This window comes from Patella vulgata, chromosome 3 (assembly GCF_932274485.2).
Source record: "Patella vulgata chromosome 3, xgPatVulg1.2, whole genome shotgun sequence".
NCBI lineage: Eukaryota > Metazoa > Mollusca > Gastropoda > Patellidae > Patella > Patella vulgata.
The window spans coordinates 57,122,643-57,137,714 of record NC_065881.2 but is presented as its reverse complement, the minus strand read 5'-3'; the positions used below and the strand labels follow the sequence as shown (position 1 = coordinate 57,137,714).

At 37.0% G+C, this 15,072-nt stretch overlaps 1 protein-coding gene across 1 annotated transcript in view; it reads right to left on the bottom strand.

Annotated features, from left to right (window-relative positions):
- LOC126814621 (histidine decarboxylase) overlaps positions 1-14,790 on the bottom strand; it is a 62,263-nt gene extending 47,473 nt beyond the window's left edge. The window contains exon 1 of the mRNA XM_050539894.2: positions 13,745-14,790. Coding sequence (XP_050395851.1) covers positions 13,745-13,772 — 28 coding nt within the window. The 5' untranslated portion in view covers positions 13,773-14,790. The remainder of the gene's footprint in view (positions 1-13,744) is intronic.
- Between the last annotated feature and the right edge of the window lie 282 nt (positions 14,791-15,072).

Sequence of the window (15,072 nt, the reverse complement as noted above, 5' to 3'; positions counted from 1 at the left end):
AAATACCTACATCAAGTTTGAACATTCTAGCTCAATTAGACTAAGAGTTATTGTTTCCGAAAACGTGTGACGGACAGACAGGCAGACGGACCGGCAGACAGACAGACAGACAGATGGACGGACAGACCTATTTTAATAGTCCCCTGCTTTCTTGGAAAGGCGGGGGACAAAAATCAGTGCCCAGGGTGCCCAAAATGTAAACAAATGTAACAAAAACGTCTCAGAGAGAGCGAGCGAGAGAGAAATGGTGTTTAACGTCCATTCGATACAAACTAGATTATTTCAATAATTCCCTTGCACGTAGGGGTCTTTAGCAGTGGGAGGAAACCGGAGGACCCGGAGAAAACCCACAAGGTTGGACAGGCGACCTAATCCTTGTCACGTACAACCGGGGAATCGAAACCACACCAGTTGACTCAATGACAGACTTTATCATACAGCGCACACGCGCTAACCATTCGGTCATGCACCGCACCGCACCCCCCACCACCAAAATAACTGCCAGAGAGTTATGGTTGGTTAACAACTTCTCGAGAACTATCGAAGAGATCCTCGTGCTTTCCTGGGTCATGGTGCATAGTGTTACTCGGGGACGAAACCTGGGTTCGCTGCCTTGACCCAGAGACAAAAAGTCAAAGTATGTAGTGGAAGTTTGTGAAGTCAATAGAACGCATTCCAGTCTGGCAGCTAAACCCATGTTTAAGTCTTGACATGGAAATATAGTCCACCTAATGCTTTTTTATGGATTATATATCTCCAATACGCGTAGATTTAGAATATGGATGATGCCACCCTGGCATCCTTGGGTAAATTGTAAGATGGTGTTTCTGGTTATTTAGTTGGGTAATTTTCGTGACCAATTCCAAACATTCTAACACGTTGGAAAACAATGTCAAAAACTCTGATCTGTACAGTGTTTAAAGGGGTTTTGGTCACATGGACAATAACTCTTGAGAAATATCTGATATTCGACACGGTTTCTCTTTAAAAGTAGGACATAAATTCTGGTAAATTAAAACCTCTGACCTGTGGAGATGGACTAAGGACGAAAAGGTTTTACGATAATATTCACCATCACATTAAATGCGTCTATATAAAAACAGTGAGTACTAAGAATAAATGGACTATTAAAATCAATGGTTGATTATTGAATATAGGTAATACAACAATACAATGTAATCTATCAATATAATAGTTCCACTTCCTTTCCAGTACAGATACACACAGGATCTCAAATATGCAGTGGGAGATTCAGGTGTGGCCTCTGGGAGAAATGATTATGGGATTTTTTTTATCACGCGAATTTCATATTTAAAGTAAGAGTCGAAAATAAATAGAATCCAGAATGACATATCAACAATAAATTAATTCAAAAGGGCGATATCACCCGTTGAATTACATTACTGCGTGAATCATGAGAACAAAGCTGGGTAATAAAATATTATGAATTAAAATTATGTAAAATAATTTGCCAATGGAATACATTACTGCGTGAATCATGAAAATCAAGCTTGATAATGAAATATTATGAATTAAAATATTGATCAAAGAAAAAAGACAACGGCAAATATTAGCGGACAGCAAAAATAATTTAATCGTTTCACATTTGCTAAATTCCATCAACACAGCGCTACAGCAAATTACTATTCTTATCAAAACATAAAACGAGAATAAATCGAGATTGTTCTTTGTAGTTGAAATGGTCCTTTTATTTGGTGTTCGGTAAATGGCTAAGAAACAGCAGTGTTATGACCATTCCAGTGGTATTACATTGAAAATTGTAAATTACTTTGGAAAATAAACCTAACAGCCCAATTGCCCAACCAACCATAAAACTAACAGTACAGGCACAGACAATCCAAAACCAATCAACCACAGAACAGCATCCACCTGACAGATGAGACCGACTGAAGAATAACAGTTTGAAAAAGCAGACCACATAGAGATACCTGTACTGGAAATTTATGCCATTAATCGGTATTAAAGTAAAAATCTGATTGTTTTAAGTTAAACAACTAAAACAAGTTAAAAATCTGATCGTGTCAATTAAACAACTACATTGTAGAACAATTAATCAATTAAATAATTTGTTCAAAAATATGAATATACAGTGCTAAAAAGAAGGAATCCAATAATTATTGACCAATTACGAGGGTTATTTATAAGATAGAAGAGAAGAATATAAATCCTTTTGTTTCCGTATGTTTTTTCTACTTAGTAGTAAATATATTGATATATCATAGCTATTTATAGTAACATGTGTTTCCTTTCTGGTCTACTAAATTTGGTCGATTATAGATCAAAGTCGTATGTTTCATACCGTATATTATTAAACCATAAAAATCAACAGATAAATCACAAAGAGCAAAACTTCCCGTCGTTTTGCCGTCTTCTAACACAGAATAAAAAGAACGTAGTACGTCTGGGTCGATCGGCAATTATTGTTTTAGTGAGAATAAAATTTCATTTATCGTCTTAATGTATCAACAATTCAACTTCATCTAATGAACTCACTTGAAGTTAAGTCAATTATCCCATTCAATTCGTATGCGTCCATTCTGTGAATCACATTAAATGTCAACGATTGAAATTTCATCGTTTTCTATTTTTATTGATAAGTCATGGCCGGATCAGGTGGTTACTGATTCCTGTCATAGTTACCAAAAAATCTATGACTATATCATTTCAGTTTTGAGTAGATGTTTTGGGATATTTATTTGCTAATTGCTTGATAAAATCAAAGATTACAAACCTCTGGGATTATTTTTTTTTTTTTGCTCTTTTGTTTGTTTTATGTGTTTTGACCAGAACTGATCCCCAAGCGCTACTTCTTCTTCTTCTAGTTCTTGTTGGGGAGGCACCCTTCGTTAAAATCTTAAGGCTCCGCCAACTCAAGTACGATCCATATGAAACTTAGCATACTTATGTATGTTCCAAAATGTTTGTGTTCACGATATGCTCCGTTCGTACTTGTTTTTTTTTACGTTTTACCTTTGGCATTGTTCATAAAAACTAGCATTAAGAACCTATGAGGTTAACTTATCGGGATCGAAGAATTATATGGGATGCACCAGTTACAATACAAATATGTCATAAAAATTGTTACCTAGCTGTGTGAACTCCTCAAATATGAGAAGTTGCATCATGTGTATGACATCCGTCATTACTTTCAGCTAAATAGGTGGAAGATTTGGACCTGGGCGAAAAATTCTCCTTATTATTAACTAACACGTAATGATTATTTTTCTTATTAAGATGATTTCTTAAACTCAAGTAATTAACTACCGATTGCTAACCAATACGGTAAGCTTAGGATGCGTAGCGCATTAATTATTCTTTAAATGGGTACTGAGGTAGACCCAAAAAAGGGCAACTTCACGATACAAGGACAAAAATTGTTACATTATCTGAGTTTTAAACAAATGAAATGAAATCTGGATGATGACAACGGTGAGTGTGGTAACATTAACCCTGGTCCGTTGAAGATCCCCTCCCCCTCCGTCCACCCATTTATTTAAATATAAAAAGACGCCAACATAAAAATTGATACATAATCTGAGTTTAAAAAAACTTTAACCCTGGTCCATTGAAGATTCCTACTCCTCCGCCCACCGCATTGGTTTAAATTTAAAAAGACGCCAACACTACACATCTTTGCTATATTTTATATGAGAGTTAGGTTTGTGGAGATTTCTAAAAGATATGCCACCATATTAATCTTGTCACATTTATAATAACCATCACATTTCAAACCGACAAGTTAGATAATAATATAAAAAAAACTCTCTCTTGAATATTGCCAGGTCTTTTAGCGATTGTATCACCACAGAGATAGAACAGATCAATTTCTCGTTGCCCATCATAGAAGCAATGGCTAATCTTAATCTGAAACAACCCGTGCATATAAATGGATATTTAAACAACTTTTTATAGGTTTAAAAGGAGATTTGATGATAGTATCTTAATATACCAATATTGGAGTCATTTTATTTCCAAAGCGGCAATCGTGCTTAGAACCTATATCACCTCCTACAGCAGGTTATGATATTTAAAGTAATATGATATTATACATTGAGAATAATAACCGCCTCCATAGATCTATAATATACGTACTGTTATATCATCTATAGACCTATCAACATGGAAGGCATAGAAAAGGAAAGCACCTTTAATCCACTAACCTCATTATTGTTAGGAAATACATTAACAAAATATCCGCTTAATTCATTGAAAACTAAATTGCGTCTTAACATAGGTCAAAACAATTCTCCTTCCAAGATGGCTGGACATAGATTGACTTGTTTTGCCCTAGGCGAATAGATATCACGTTATTTCATAAATAATATACAACGGCAGCCAGTGTCGGATTTACGTATTGGGTTGGCATACTGCAGCTTATAGGATCTCAAAATTTACGGGGCCCCGGCCAAGATTTATAGTATTTTTGACACTGTCATAAGCCTTTCTTACAAGCACGGTAGTCTTAAACATCCGCCATTATCCTCGACTTGTTCTACTGTGGTTCAAAAACACTTTCATCTCCCTGCGATGTCGTATTTACCTATTGGGTTGGCAGACTGCAGCCTATAGGGTCTCAAAATTTAGGGGCCCCCGGTCAAGTTTTATAGTATTTTATACACTGTCATAAGCCTTTCTTACAAGCACGGTAGTCTTAACATCCGTCATCATCCTCGACTTGTTCTATTGTGGTTCAAAAACATTTTCATCTTCCTGCATTCGTGAGGGTTGGGCGGGGCCTAGAGCCCATCATCATCTAAATACGGTACTGCCTGAAACTAATATTAAGTGTTGAGAAATACATACGATATTGGTCTACCCTCGTATTTGAAGAATTACAGAATAAATTCCATTTTTCACCTTATCTCCTCAAAAAGGCCAGTCTAAGTTTGCAAATTTGCATTGGCGCCAGTCTTATATACTATTCAAAAAAAGTAGGGGATATTTGATTTTTAAGTGTTATTAAAGTCACCTAATGAAACTGACGAAGAAACAAATGACAAAATGAAATGAAGTTCACATTCATCGATTTATTCCAAATGATCGTTAGACTAAGTAAGGCACAGACTGACCATTATAAGGGTAAAATGATACCCGGGGTCAAACAGCAAAGTTACCACAGCATCACAACCAAGTCAGTAACGGGTAAATCCTCCTCTGTTTGCCAAACAAGCATTGATCCGACGTGGCATACTCCTAATGAGACGTCTAAGGTCATTTTTGTCCAGATTGTCCCATTCCTGTTGCAACGCAGCAGCAAGTTCTTGGACATTGGCAGGACGTTGTTGACGTTGACGTAACCTCTGTCCAAGCATGTCCCAGACATGCTCGATGGGGGAGAGGTCGGGACTCAGTGCTGGCCAAGGTAATGTGGTGATGTTCTGTTGTTGGAGGTAACCTGTAACGATCCTGGCCCTGTGACATCTTGCGTTGTCATCCTGGAAGATGAAACGGCGGCCATGACGTCGTGCGAACGGCACAACATGGACTGCCAAGATGTTGTCCCGGTAGTACTGGCCTGTAACACGCCCTGCAACAACATGTAAAGCCGTTCTTCCAGCAACAGTGATGCCTCCCCACACCATAACAGAACCACCCCCAAATCGATCATGTCTGATGACGTTAACGTCTTAGAAGCGCTCGTTCCTACGACGCCACACCCTCCTACGTCTGTCCAAAAAATCAACAGTGAACCTTGACTCATCTGAAAACATCACATTGCTCCAGCGTCGATTATCCCAGTGTTGACGATCCCTACACCAACGACGTCTTGCCTGAATGTGATGATCTCTCAAACAAGGGATCACGCGAGGACGTCGGGCGCGAAGGTGACCCCTATGCAGTCGATTCCGAATCGTCTGGCCACTCACTCTCACACCAGTGTCTGTTTGAAGACGAGCGCTGATCTGATTTGCTGTGATGACACGATTTCTCAAGGCCAAGGTACGGATAAATCGATCCTGGGCTTGAGTTGTCGCCCTTGGTCGACCTGAGCGTGGTCTGTCCTGTACAGATTGTGTATCACGGTATCTGGACCATAGCCTGCTTATGACAGACTGAGAAACATTCATCGTCCGCGCCACAACCGCCTGTGTTGTGCCGATCTGTAGCATGCCAAGGGCACGTAACCTTTCATTTTGGGTAAGCCGACGCATATCAAAATTTGTTTTCTGGTCACTAAAACAATTAAACTGATGTTTCCACCCTGGAATTCAATGCCACAATGACTGTAACATTCAAAGTCAGAGTCGTGCAAATCTTGGGTTGGACCCCCATGATGATCCCAAGCATCACATGCATTCCATGCGGTAGCTATTGGTGCGTTTGGGCGTCACATGTAACTGGAAATGTTTCTTCTGTTAGGTTCTATAGTGACTTTTTTCGTAGTCATTTGCATATTTTAGTATTATGCCCCCAAAATCAAATATCCCCTACTTTTTTTGAATAGTATATAATGTTTTTTTCCATCTATTTCGAGTAGTTTACTTACATTAATATTACATGTTCAAGAAAAATAAAAAAAGATTAATATACATTTCAAAATAATAATATTCATTTACCATTAAATTAAACAAGCCAACAGTGAGGCTGATGTCCCCCGCCGAAATAGGAAAATAATTAGAGGACACATATAAATTTATCACAAATTATCTTTTACAAAGTATTGAACAATCAAACAGTATATCTTTACTTATAGTCTAAGCATACAATGTTTTTGATGGAATAATTATAGCATATTAAGGGGAAAACATGCTCTATGCCTACAGATCTAGAGTTTGGTTGTATCAACGGGTCTATTTTCCATCTTGCTGCAAGTTGTGCAAAGTTCACTGTTTTCTTTCTGTCATTAAATGTCAATTCATTATTGCATACTACATATTTAATTAATTTATAATAGTTTCTTTTTCAATTTGTTTTTTCCATTTATTTGTTTATTTACCTTGCCTATATTCATTGTATTGGATTGTATTGGAATTGCTCAATTGATGCTTTTATCAATACCTGGTTATAATATTATGACATGTAATGTGGCAAGTTGAGTCGGGACATGTAGGCTATAATGTAACCTAAATGTATACATAAGTGGATTTCGTTTCATTTTTTTCGAAAATATTGTACAGATAAAAGAGGAGGAATTACAGGGGTAATACATTGGAAAGCTTCTTCAAGAACTAAAGCATAAACTATATAAACGAGCTTCCAATCAAATTGTTTATCTCTGCTTACCCTAAGCGGAACGGACAGACAAACAGACAGACGGACGAACCCATTTTAATAGTTCCCTGCTTTCTTCGAAAGGCGGGGGACAATACGCATGAACATTTACTCAATTCGAAGATCAACCAATCAAATTGTTTATCTCTGCTTACCATAAGCGGAACGGACAGACAGACAAACAGACAGACGGACGAACCCATTTTAATAGTTCCCTGCTTTCTTCGAAAGGCGGGGGACAATCAAAGTAGGAGAGTTATTGTTTTCCAAAGTCTCGACCAATCAAATTGCGTATCGCTCTGCTTACCCTGAGCAGAAAATGCTCATTATCAAACTTAGTCAAGGTATTACTGTAATGAAACTATACACCAAGTTTCATCAATCTCACTTAATTAGAACTAAAGTTATCGTGTCCCAAAGCATCAACCAATCAAATTGCTTATCTCTGCTTACCCTAAGCGGAAAATGCTCATCTTCGAACTCCATCAAGGCATTGACCTAATCAACACATACACCAAGTTTGAACATTCTAGCTCAATTAGGAAGAGAGTTATCGTGCCCCAAAGTGTCAACCAATCAAATTGCTTATCTCTGCTTACCCTAAGCGGAAAATGCTCATCTTCGAACTCCATCAAGGCATTGACCTAATAAACACATACACCAAGTTTGAACATTCTAGCTCAATTAAAAGTTATCGTGTCCCAAAGCATCAACCAATCAAATTGCTTATCTCTGCTTACCCTAAGCGGAAAATGCTCATCTTCGAACTCCATCAAGGCATTGACCTAATCAACACATACACCAAGTTTGAACATTCTAGCCCAATTAGGAAGAGAGTTATCGTGTCCCAAAGCATCAACCAATCAAATTGCTTATCTCTGCTTACCCTAAGCGGAAAATGCTCATCTTCGAACTCCATCAAGGCATTGACCTAATAAACACATACACCAAGTTTGAACATTCTAGCTCAATTAGGAAGAGAGTTATTGTGTCCCAAAAAGTGTGACGGACAGACAGACGGACAGACAGACAGACTGACAGACGGACGAACCCATTTTAATAGTCCCCTGCTTTCTTCGAAAGGCGGGGGACAAAAATTCGGCATTCAAACACCTTAGCTATAAATCTAGATCAGCTTATATTTACCACCTCCCCAAAAGTGTTCAGAAAGGGACAAAAACACACACACATTCTAAAAAATTACGTTATTTCCTTTTTGCATACCCATAAAATTCAGTATTTTAACTAATGTCACTGCACATCAATACCGATTCATACAATAAATATCAGCCCGTTTATAAGCCACAAAGACAGCCATACTGTTTCAAAATTTGAAAATCTGTAATTTTGAATAAATTTACTTCGAAACTTAATTTACCCTAATAATTTCAACAGTAGTGTTTCGCACCAGAACCCTAATAATAATAATAATAGTGGGCTGAAAAATAGTACATTAATGCTATGTAGATATGTTACTAGAATCTACATTTCCTGAACGAATTCTGTACGTTGCTTTGTTTTTGTCAGTTAACTATAGTTCGGGATCAATCTGTCTAGGATAAGACAATGACATGTTAGCTATATTATTATGCTTACAAACGTTTGTAAAGCTGAGCTGGTTCGTCCTGTGGGTAAATTCCACACAAATCATCCAATAAACGACATGATTGTCTTTTTTTATTGAATTGTCTGAACTCTGTTACTGATCGGCACCAAATGACTCAAATGTGGATTTTGTTACATTCCTGTGAATATTATGTCTAAACTTGGTGGGTGGTGATTGACACAAATTCAAAATATTTTAAATAAATAGTTTTCAATTGTCAGATAAAATAAGCCGAAATTTTTAAGAGAGAGAGAGAGAGAGAGAGAGAGAGTTCTATTCCGGTATTCGCCGAGAAAGTTCCAGATGGGTTCCCTCTTGTCACCGTTGCATGAATCTATAGTTATTCTCTCTGAAACAAGTATATTTTTGGTATGGTTACCAGTCACGTACAGGAGTTGAAAATTCGTCAACAATCAAATTAAGGAATGGGCAGTAGAATTCCCAAAAATGCATAAAAGAGTGGTAATCTCCATGATAACATTTCATTTTTTTAATCAGGAAGAAAAACGTGGTGCGATAAAACTTCACGTTAGTTTTATGGTATCGTTTATGTCATCAATAAATTTATAACGAACTTTGATCATTTCACGGTAAAATGATGTTGCTTAGGACATGGGAGCCCGGGCAGCATGAAAGGGGACAAGATCATCAAGGAATTAATAAAATTGTATTAGTATGATGTGCTTGTCAATATTATTACTTGATTTACATGTTTTCGCCAATGTGATGGTTGGTGTTAACTATTAAGGCAGTGCCAAAGAGTAGAGTATGAAATATGTATATCTATGCATGTTTTCCCTTTGAAATGATTTAAAGTATCTAAGTCTCTAACTTAACATCATCCAAAGTCTTACACGTTGAAAACGCGAATTATTTGTCAATTCAAATCAACATTGATGTTGTTATCTTACCGGGAAAGGGTAGGCCTCTGATATCCTATATTTAAGACAAAATAAACATTTTACCACTGGTACACGAATCGTGCGTTTCAGTGTCAGTTAACAACTGACCAGAAAGAACGAGACTAGACATATTCCCAATCTGATTAAAATACAAATCCATGTTTCGTTTCGTTTTTTTATACTTTCGATGGCCTACACTACATGAAGATCTGACAAGTTATAACGATAGGTCACGTCAGGGGTCAAAAGACCGACTTATGACCCTATGATGTCAGACATTTGATTAACCAATCAGCATTGATGTTACTAGTGGATTACCCACAGTTCTGTACAAAACACGCCTAAAGCTCGCCGTAACAGACCGTTTCATTGGCTTATCCCTGACACCATTCAGAACACGAGTTAAATAACAACTCTTCCAGATCCAAGTGTAGTAAAGACAAGTAAAACGAAATTTTGAACTATAAAAACGAAACGAAATACGATCTGTGTTTTAACCAGATTGGACATATTCCAAAACTCCTGTCAAAAGGTAACGCCATTTATCTGGTGGGCATGCGCAATAACCAGACACTAGAAATTGAAATTCGGTTGAGACTCATGCCGTATTTCGCTGGACATAACTGATTTGAAATTAGAGTCAAAACGGAAACAATTGAATGTAAATCATTTTATATAAAATCAGATTAATTATTATATGCGTTGCGACCCATTAAATTGATAATAAAAGTAGTAGGAATATTTTGAAGTTTCATTGTTTTGTTTAAATTAGATGTGAAGTCATATCAATTGCGCGATTGTCTAATGGCAAGCATGTCAAGTTTCGCAGAGCCCTCAAGAAAAAGAACAAGATTAGTAGCACTCGAAGTTCCTGGTCCAATGCCCCCACCCAGCAAAAACGCCACCACTGTTTTGAGTGTAGCCTAAGTTAGTTAAGGTTATGTGTACAGCGTCATGTTGTATTCGGACGCATATTCCCGAAGCAAGGTCTGAGAAATCCCCCTATATAATAGGTCTAATCAAACGAAACACTGCGTATGATTCGAACGATGCCTGTTATCACGCTGACAAACGCTATAATAGAAGACCTTTTACATACCACCAACTGTGTACAGTAAAAAAATAATAACGAGTCAAAATTAACCAATTGTGGTGATTATAATTCAGTTTGTAATATAAATAATTTTACACTCTTCAATAAGGGAACAATAAATCAATGGACAGAAAACGTAACAAAAATCAATCATTCATAAAAAGGAAAATATCTTTTGTTTAATTTTGTTTTGTCCAATAAACAGGAATGGCGACTATTTTAAGTTCTTTACTGTTCGTCTATGCAAAGAAACAAAAATATTTGTTTAGAGAACTGTAAACCCTGTGGGGAAACGTGTCTTGCGGGTTATTCACGTGGATGGTTAAAGGGGTCGTGGGTTTATTTATGCAAATCACCAAAATGACAACATGTAGTCTTTATCGTGTCTGAAAGTTTCACGTTCGGGTATGATAGCTAAATGATCTGGTTTACTGGGTAAAGTAGCCCATGCACTGAACAATCGCGATGATTACTTACATCGGCAAGAAAATAAACCTGAGTATGCAGGGTTTGGCTGGAAACTTTGTAATTCTACCAAAATGAATCACAAAGGGGCTTAAAGATACATTATGGGAGATAAGATAAAGAGATGGCAGTTCTCGGTATAATAGTTAAAAACTAGATAGTGTAAAGGTAATTTGCTGAAAATTTCAGTCAAATTGATCCACTATGAGCCGAGAAAGAAGCGGGTGAAATTTTTGCATAGTCTCGGTCATCATTACTAAAATCATTAATATAAACAGCATAGTCTCGATTATCCACTTTTTCTGATTTAATTATCAGTGGCCGTTAGCGGCATATAGGAATCTAATCCAGCCAACATCGAAGGCTAGCCTTGACATCGAGAGTTTATTATGGTCTGGATAAGTTAATTAATGTCTAATTGATAATTTAGATAGCATTTCAGGCCTAAAGAAAGACTTGTAATAAGCAGATCCTGCTTTATTCCCTAAGGGTTGCCATTTTGTAAGAATTGGATAAAGAGCTATCTTTAACTTAATGGTAGTTACATGCGTTGCCAGGGAGGTTTTTTTCCCTTATCAATCCCGCAGACTTGAAATCCGAGTTTTCATGCCCCCCTACCCCCGTTGTGATACGAATCTCTACATTCTAGACTACAAAAGACCAGTCCCTAATCACTCGACAACCGAGGTCCCCAGATTAGATTGAAGCCAGGAGTAAGTGCATTCTGGCTTTATGTCATTGCCTCTGCAGTCTGATTAAAACACTGATCATATTTCGATTGTTTGTTGGGTTTGTTTATTAATTTTAAAGCTGTTTCTTTTACTCGTCTTCACTACACCAACGAAACAACGAAACGAAATCATATTTACAATGTTATTATTTTGGCGAGACAATTCAAATTTGCCTCTATTGTATTTTCATATTCTCTCTTGGTCTGGACAATAAGAATCTTTTAGCGAACAAATAAGAGATTATATAATGGCATGGTAATTTCATTTATAGTGCCAATTGAAACTATATACCACTTGGTAAAAAGGAATGGAATGTAATGTTTCGTCAACACAATAGTGCGGTCATTTTTATTTCTATTTTAACGTGTGCAATGGGAAGAGTCAGGATTTTGACTTATATTTCCGACTGGTGTTTTGGGGAGATCAACGTGCACGCAAATGGGCCTCGGTTTTTCGTCAAAACCGAACGACTGTGCACACTTTCCTCGCAATCGCCACCACTGACAATTGGAAGGCTGGACTTGAAAAATTTCAAAGCTGGTATTTGAAACCGGAACCGTTCGTACTTGTTAAATAAAAGGCGTATTTCCGACGTGCAACAGAATCCCCCACAGGCGCGTATTTACGAAATAATTCAACTATAGCAAGGCAATCGTGTATGTACTGTATTAGTAATTCCACGTCATTATACAATTTCATAGATACAAGGACCTGATACTCTTCCGCAACACAGTATATATGTGTGATTTAGTCTAGGTTGAAATAGTTCAAACATTTGCACCCATGATAAATGTTAAAGGAGCTAAATCGCTAATATTTGGGACCTAGAAACTGACCCAAATAGGTCGCAACGAATATAATAATGTAATCTGATTGTATATAAACTGATTTACATTCAATTGTTTCCGTTTTGACTCTTAATTTTAAATCAGATATGTCCAGCGAAATACGGCCTGTGTCTCAACCCCATAACAATTTCTAGCGTCTGGTTATTCCAGTCTATTGAGCAGGCTCTCCAGTTGAAAATGTCTAGCCTCGTTCTTTCTGGTCACTTGTTGCAAATGACGCTAAAACGCACTATGGTACACGATTCGTGTACCAATGGTAAAATGTTTATTTTGTCTTAATTATTGGGTATCAGAAGCCCATCTTTTCCCCGTAAGATCACAACATCAATGTTGATTTAAATTGACAAATAATTCGTGTTTTCAATGTCGATGATTTTGGATGATATTGAGTTAGAGACTTAGCTACTTTAAGATGTGGTTCTAACAGAAATCTTATTCGTTGTCATTTGGCGTAATATGTATGGTAAAATATGAGGAAAGGGAATGCTTTAAATAGATCCTAGACTTTCATCATAAAGAGCAAGGTCAGTTTATAATTTATATATTTCGTTAGAACGCTTTTGAATTACTTAAATAAAATTTCATACATGTATAACTCTACTTGATGAGAGTGTATAGGGTTATTGTTGACAATAAAAAGGAAAAATAAAAACAGTATTGTATCTAATCTATTAATTTAAAAACGAATAATATCGCGACAGTGCTGTGATAACTTTACCTGAATCTGGATCCACTTAAAATCAACAGAAATAACTTTTGGAACGGAAATATGTTCATACAGATAAATAAGTTGTTTTCAATTAAAAAATGTTAACTCGAATAAGTAAAAAGATTATTGTCAGAAGAAAAAGCAAAACAACACATACCTCTTTTTCGGTATTCGTTAAAATCCATCGCTGTTTGTTGTGTCGTTATTTCTTGTTATTAATTTAAAATTGTACGTCTTTGGTATGATTTATAGACAGAAGCTAAACAAAACTTCGAAAATTGAGTAAAAGCTATCAGTACTTGAAAGAGTTCTTAAAAAGGAAATTATTTCTTTTGGCAAAAAGAGGTTAACGCGATCTGCAAGACTGTTCAATGAATAAAGGTCTTTTCACAATCGATTGATGAGTATGGCAAGATAGCAGTATAGTTCCTTAAACACACGTTTCCTTCGTCGATTTGTTTCTTAGACAAGTTATCGGTAAATCACGGAGGCAGCTGACAGCAATGTACCGGTAGAAGAGGTTTTGTCTTATCAACCGCATTTGGAATCATTCTGTTATTGGTCGCCTTGTTTGTGGGTCGTGACAACGTCAAACGCACCTGTGTTTTTTCATTGGTTGATAAGTAAAATGGGTGTTTTCCTATACTCGTAAATTGTCTTTGATAGCATCGGGTATTTGATAAGCGCCTACGCCGTTTCGAAATGGATTCTTTGGGTGTCTTTAGTTGATTTATTTCGAAAGTCTCGTTCATTTCAGATTGCCAAAGAAGAATGAATAAAATATCAAGGCGCAATTGGCAAGTTAATGAAGGGAGTTGAGGAATTAACCATGCGAGGTTCCCTCGTTCTGTTTTGCAAACCTACAGAATATTGGATCAGAATGGCTAAGTGAATACGGCGATGGCTTTTTAGGCAGGAGGTTTAACGCAGCAGGGCGAATACGTATAGCACTTTTATCCTGGTCCCGAAAAAACAAAACAAAAATGTAATACAACCATGTGTTACATTGTCTGAACAAACGGCAGCAAAAAGAATAGGTAGCAATGTCCTTTGTGACGGTCGCCAATTCCTTGCTTCACGTTGTGTTTTAAAATGGACTTCTAGATAGACATGGTCACGGACTAAATATAACCTCCAATATATCTCCATAATAACTCAGGAACAATCTGTTCTTCTTAAATGCGTTTTTATATCAACCACACGGGAACTGACTGAAGGGTTCTAAGCCTGAAAAGGATAGATCAATCAGGTTGAAACAAACTTTTGCCACCAACAAGTATAATCAAGGAATGAATCATACACACAAGAACTGCTACTTGTGGGCCTACCCATTGAAATAACCAGAAATGGACAAAACTGGCTACAAGGCAGTCATCAAATACCTGCAACTGCAAGGATAAACCCCAACACAGATACATGTCGACATGGACTCCACTTCAGGTGATGCTGTCCCTTCCTTTTCCACAGGAAAGAAGTGGACTGCGG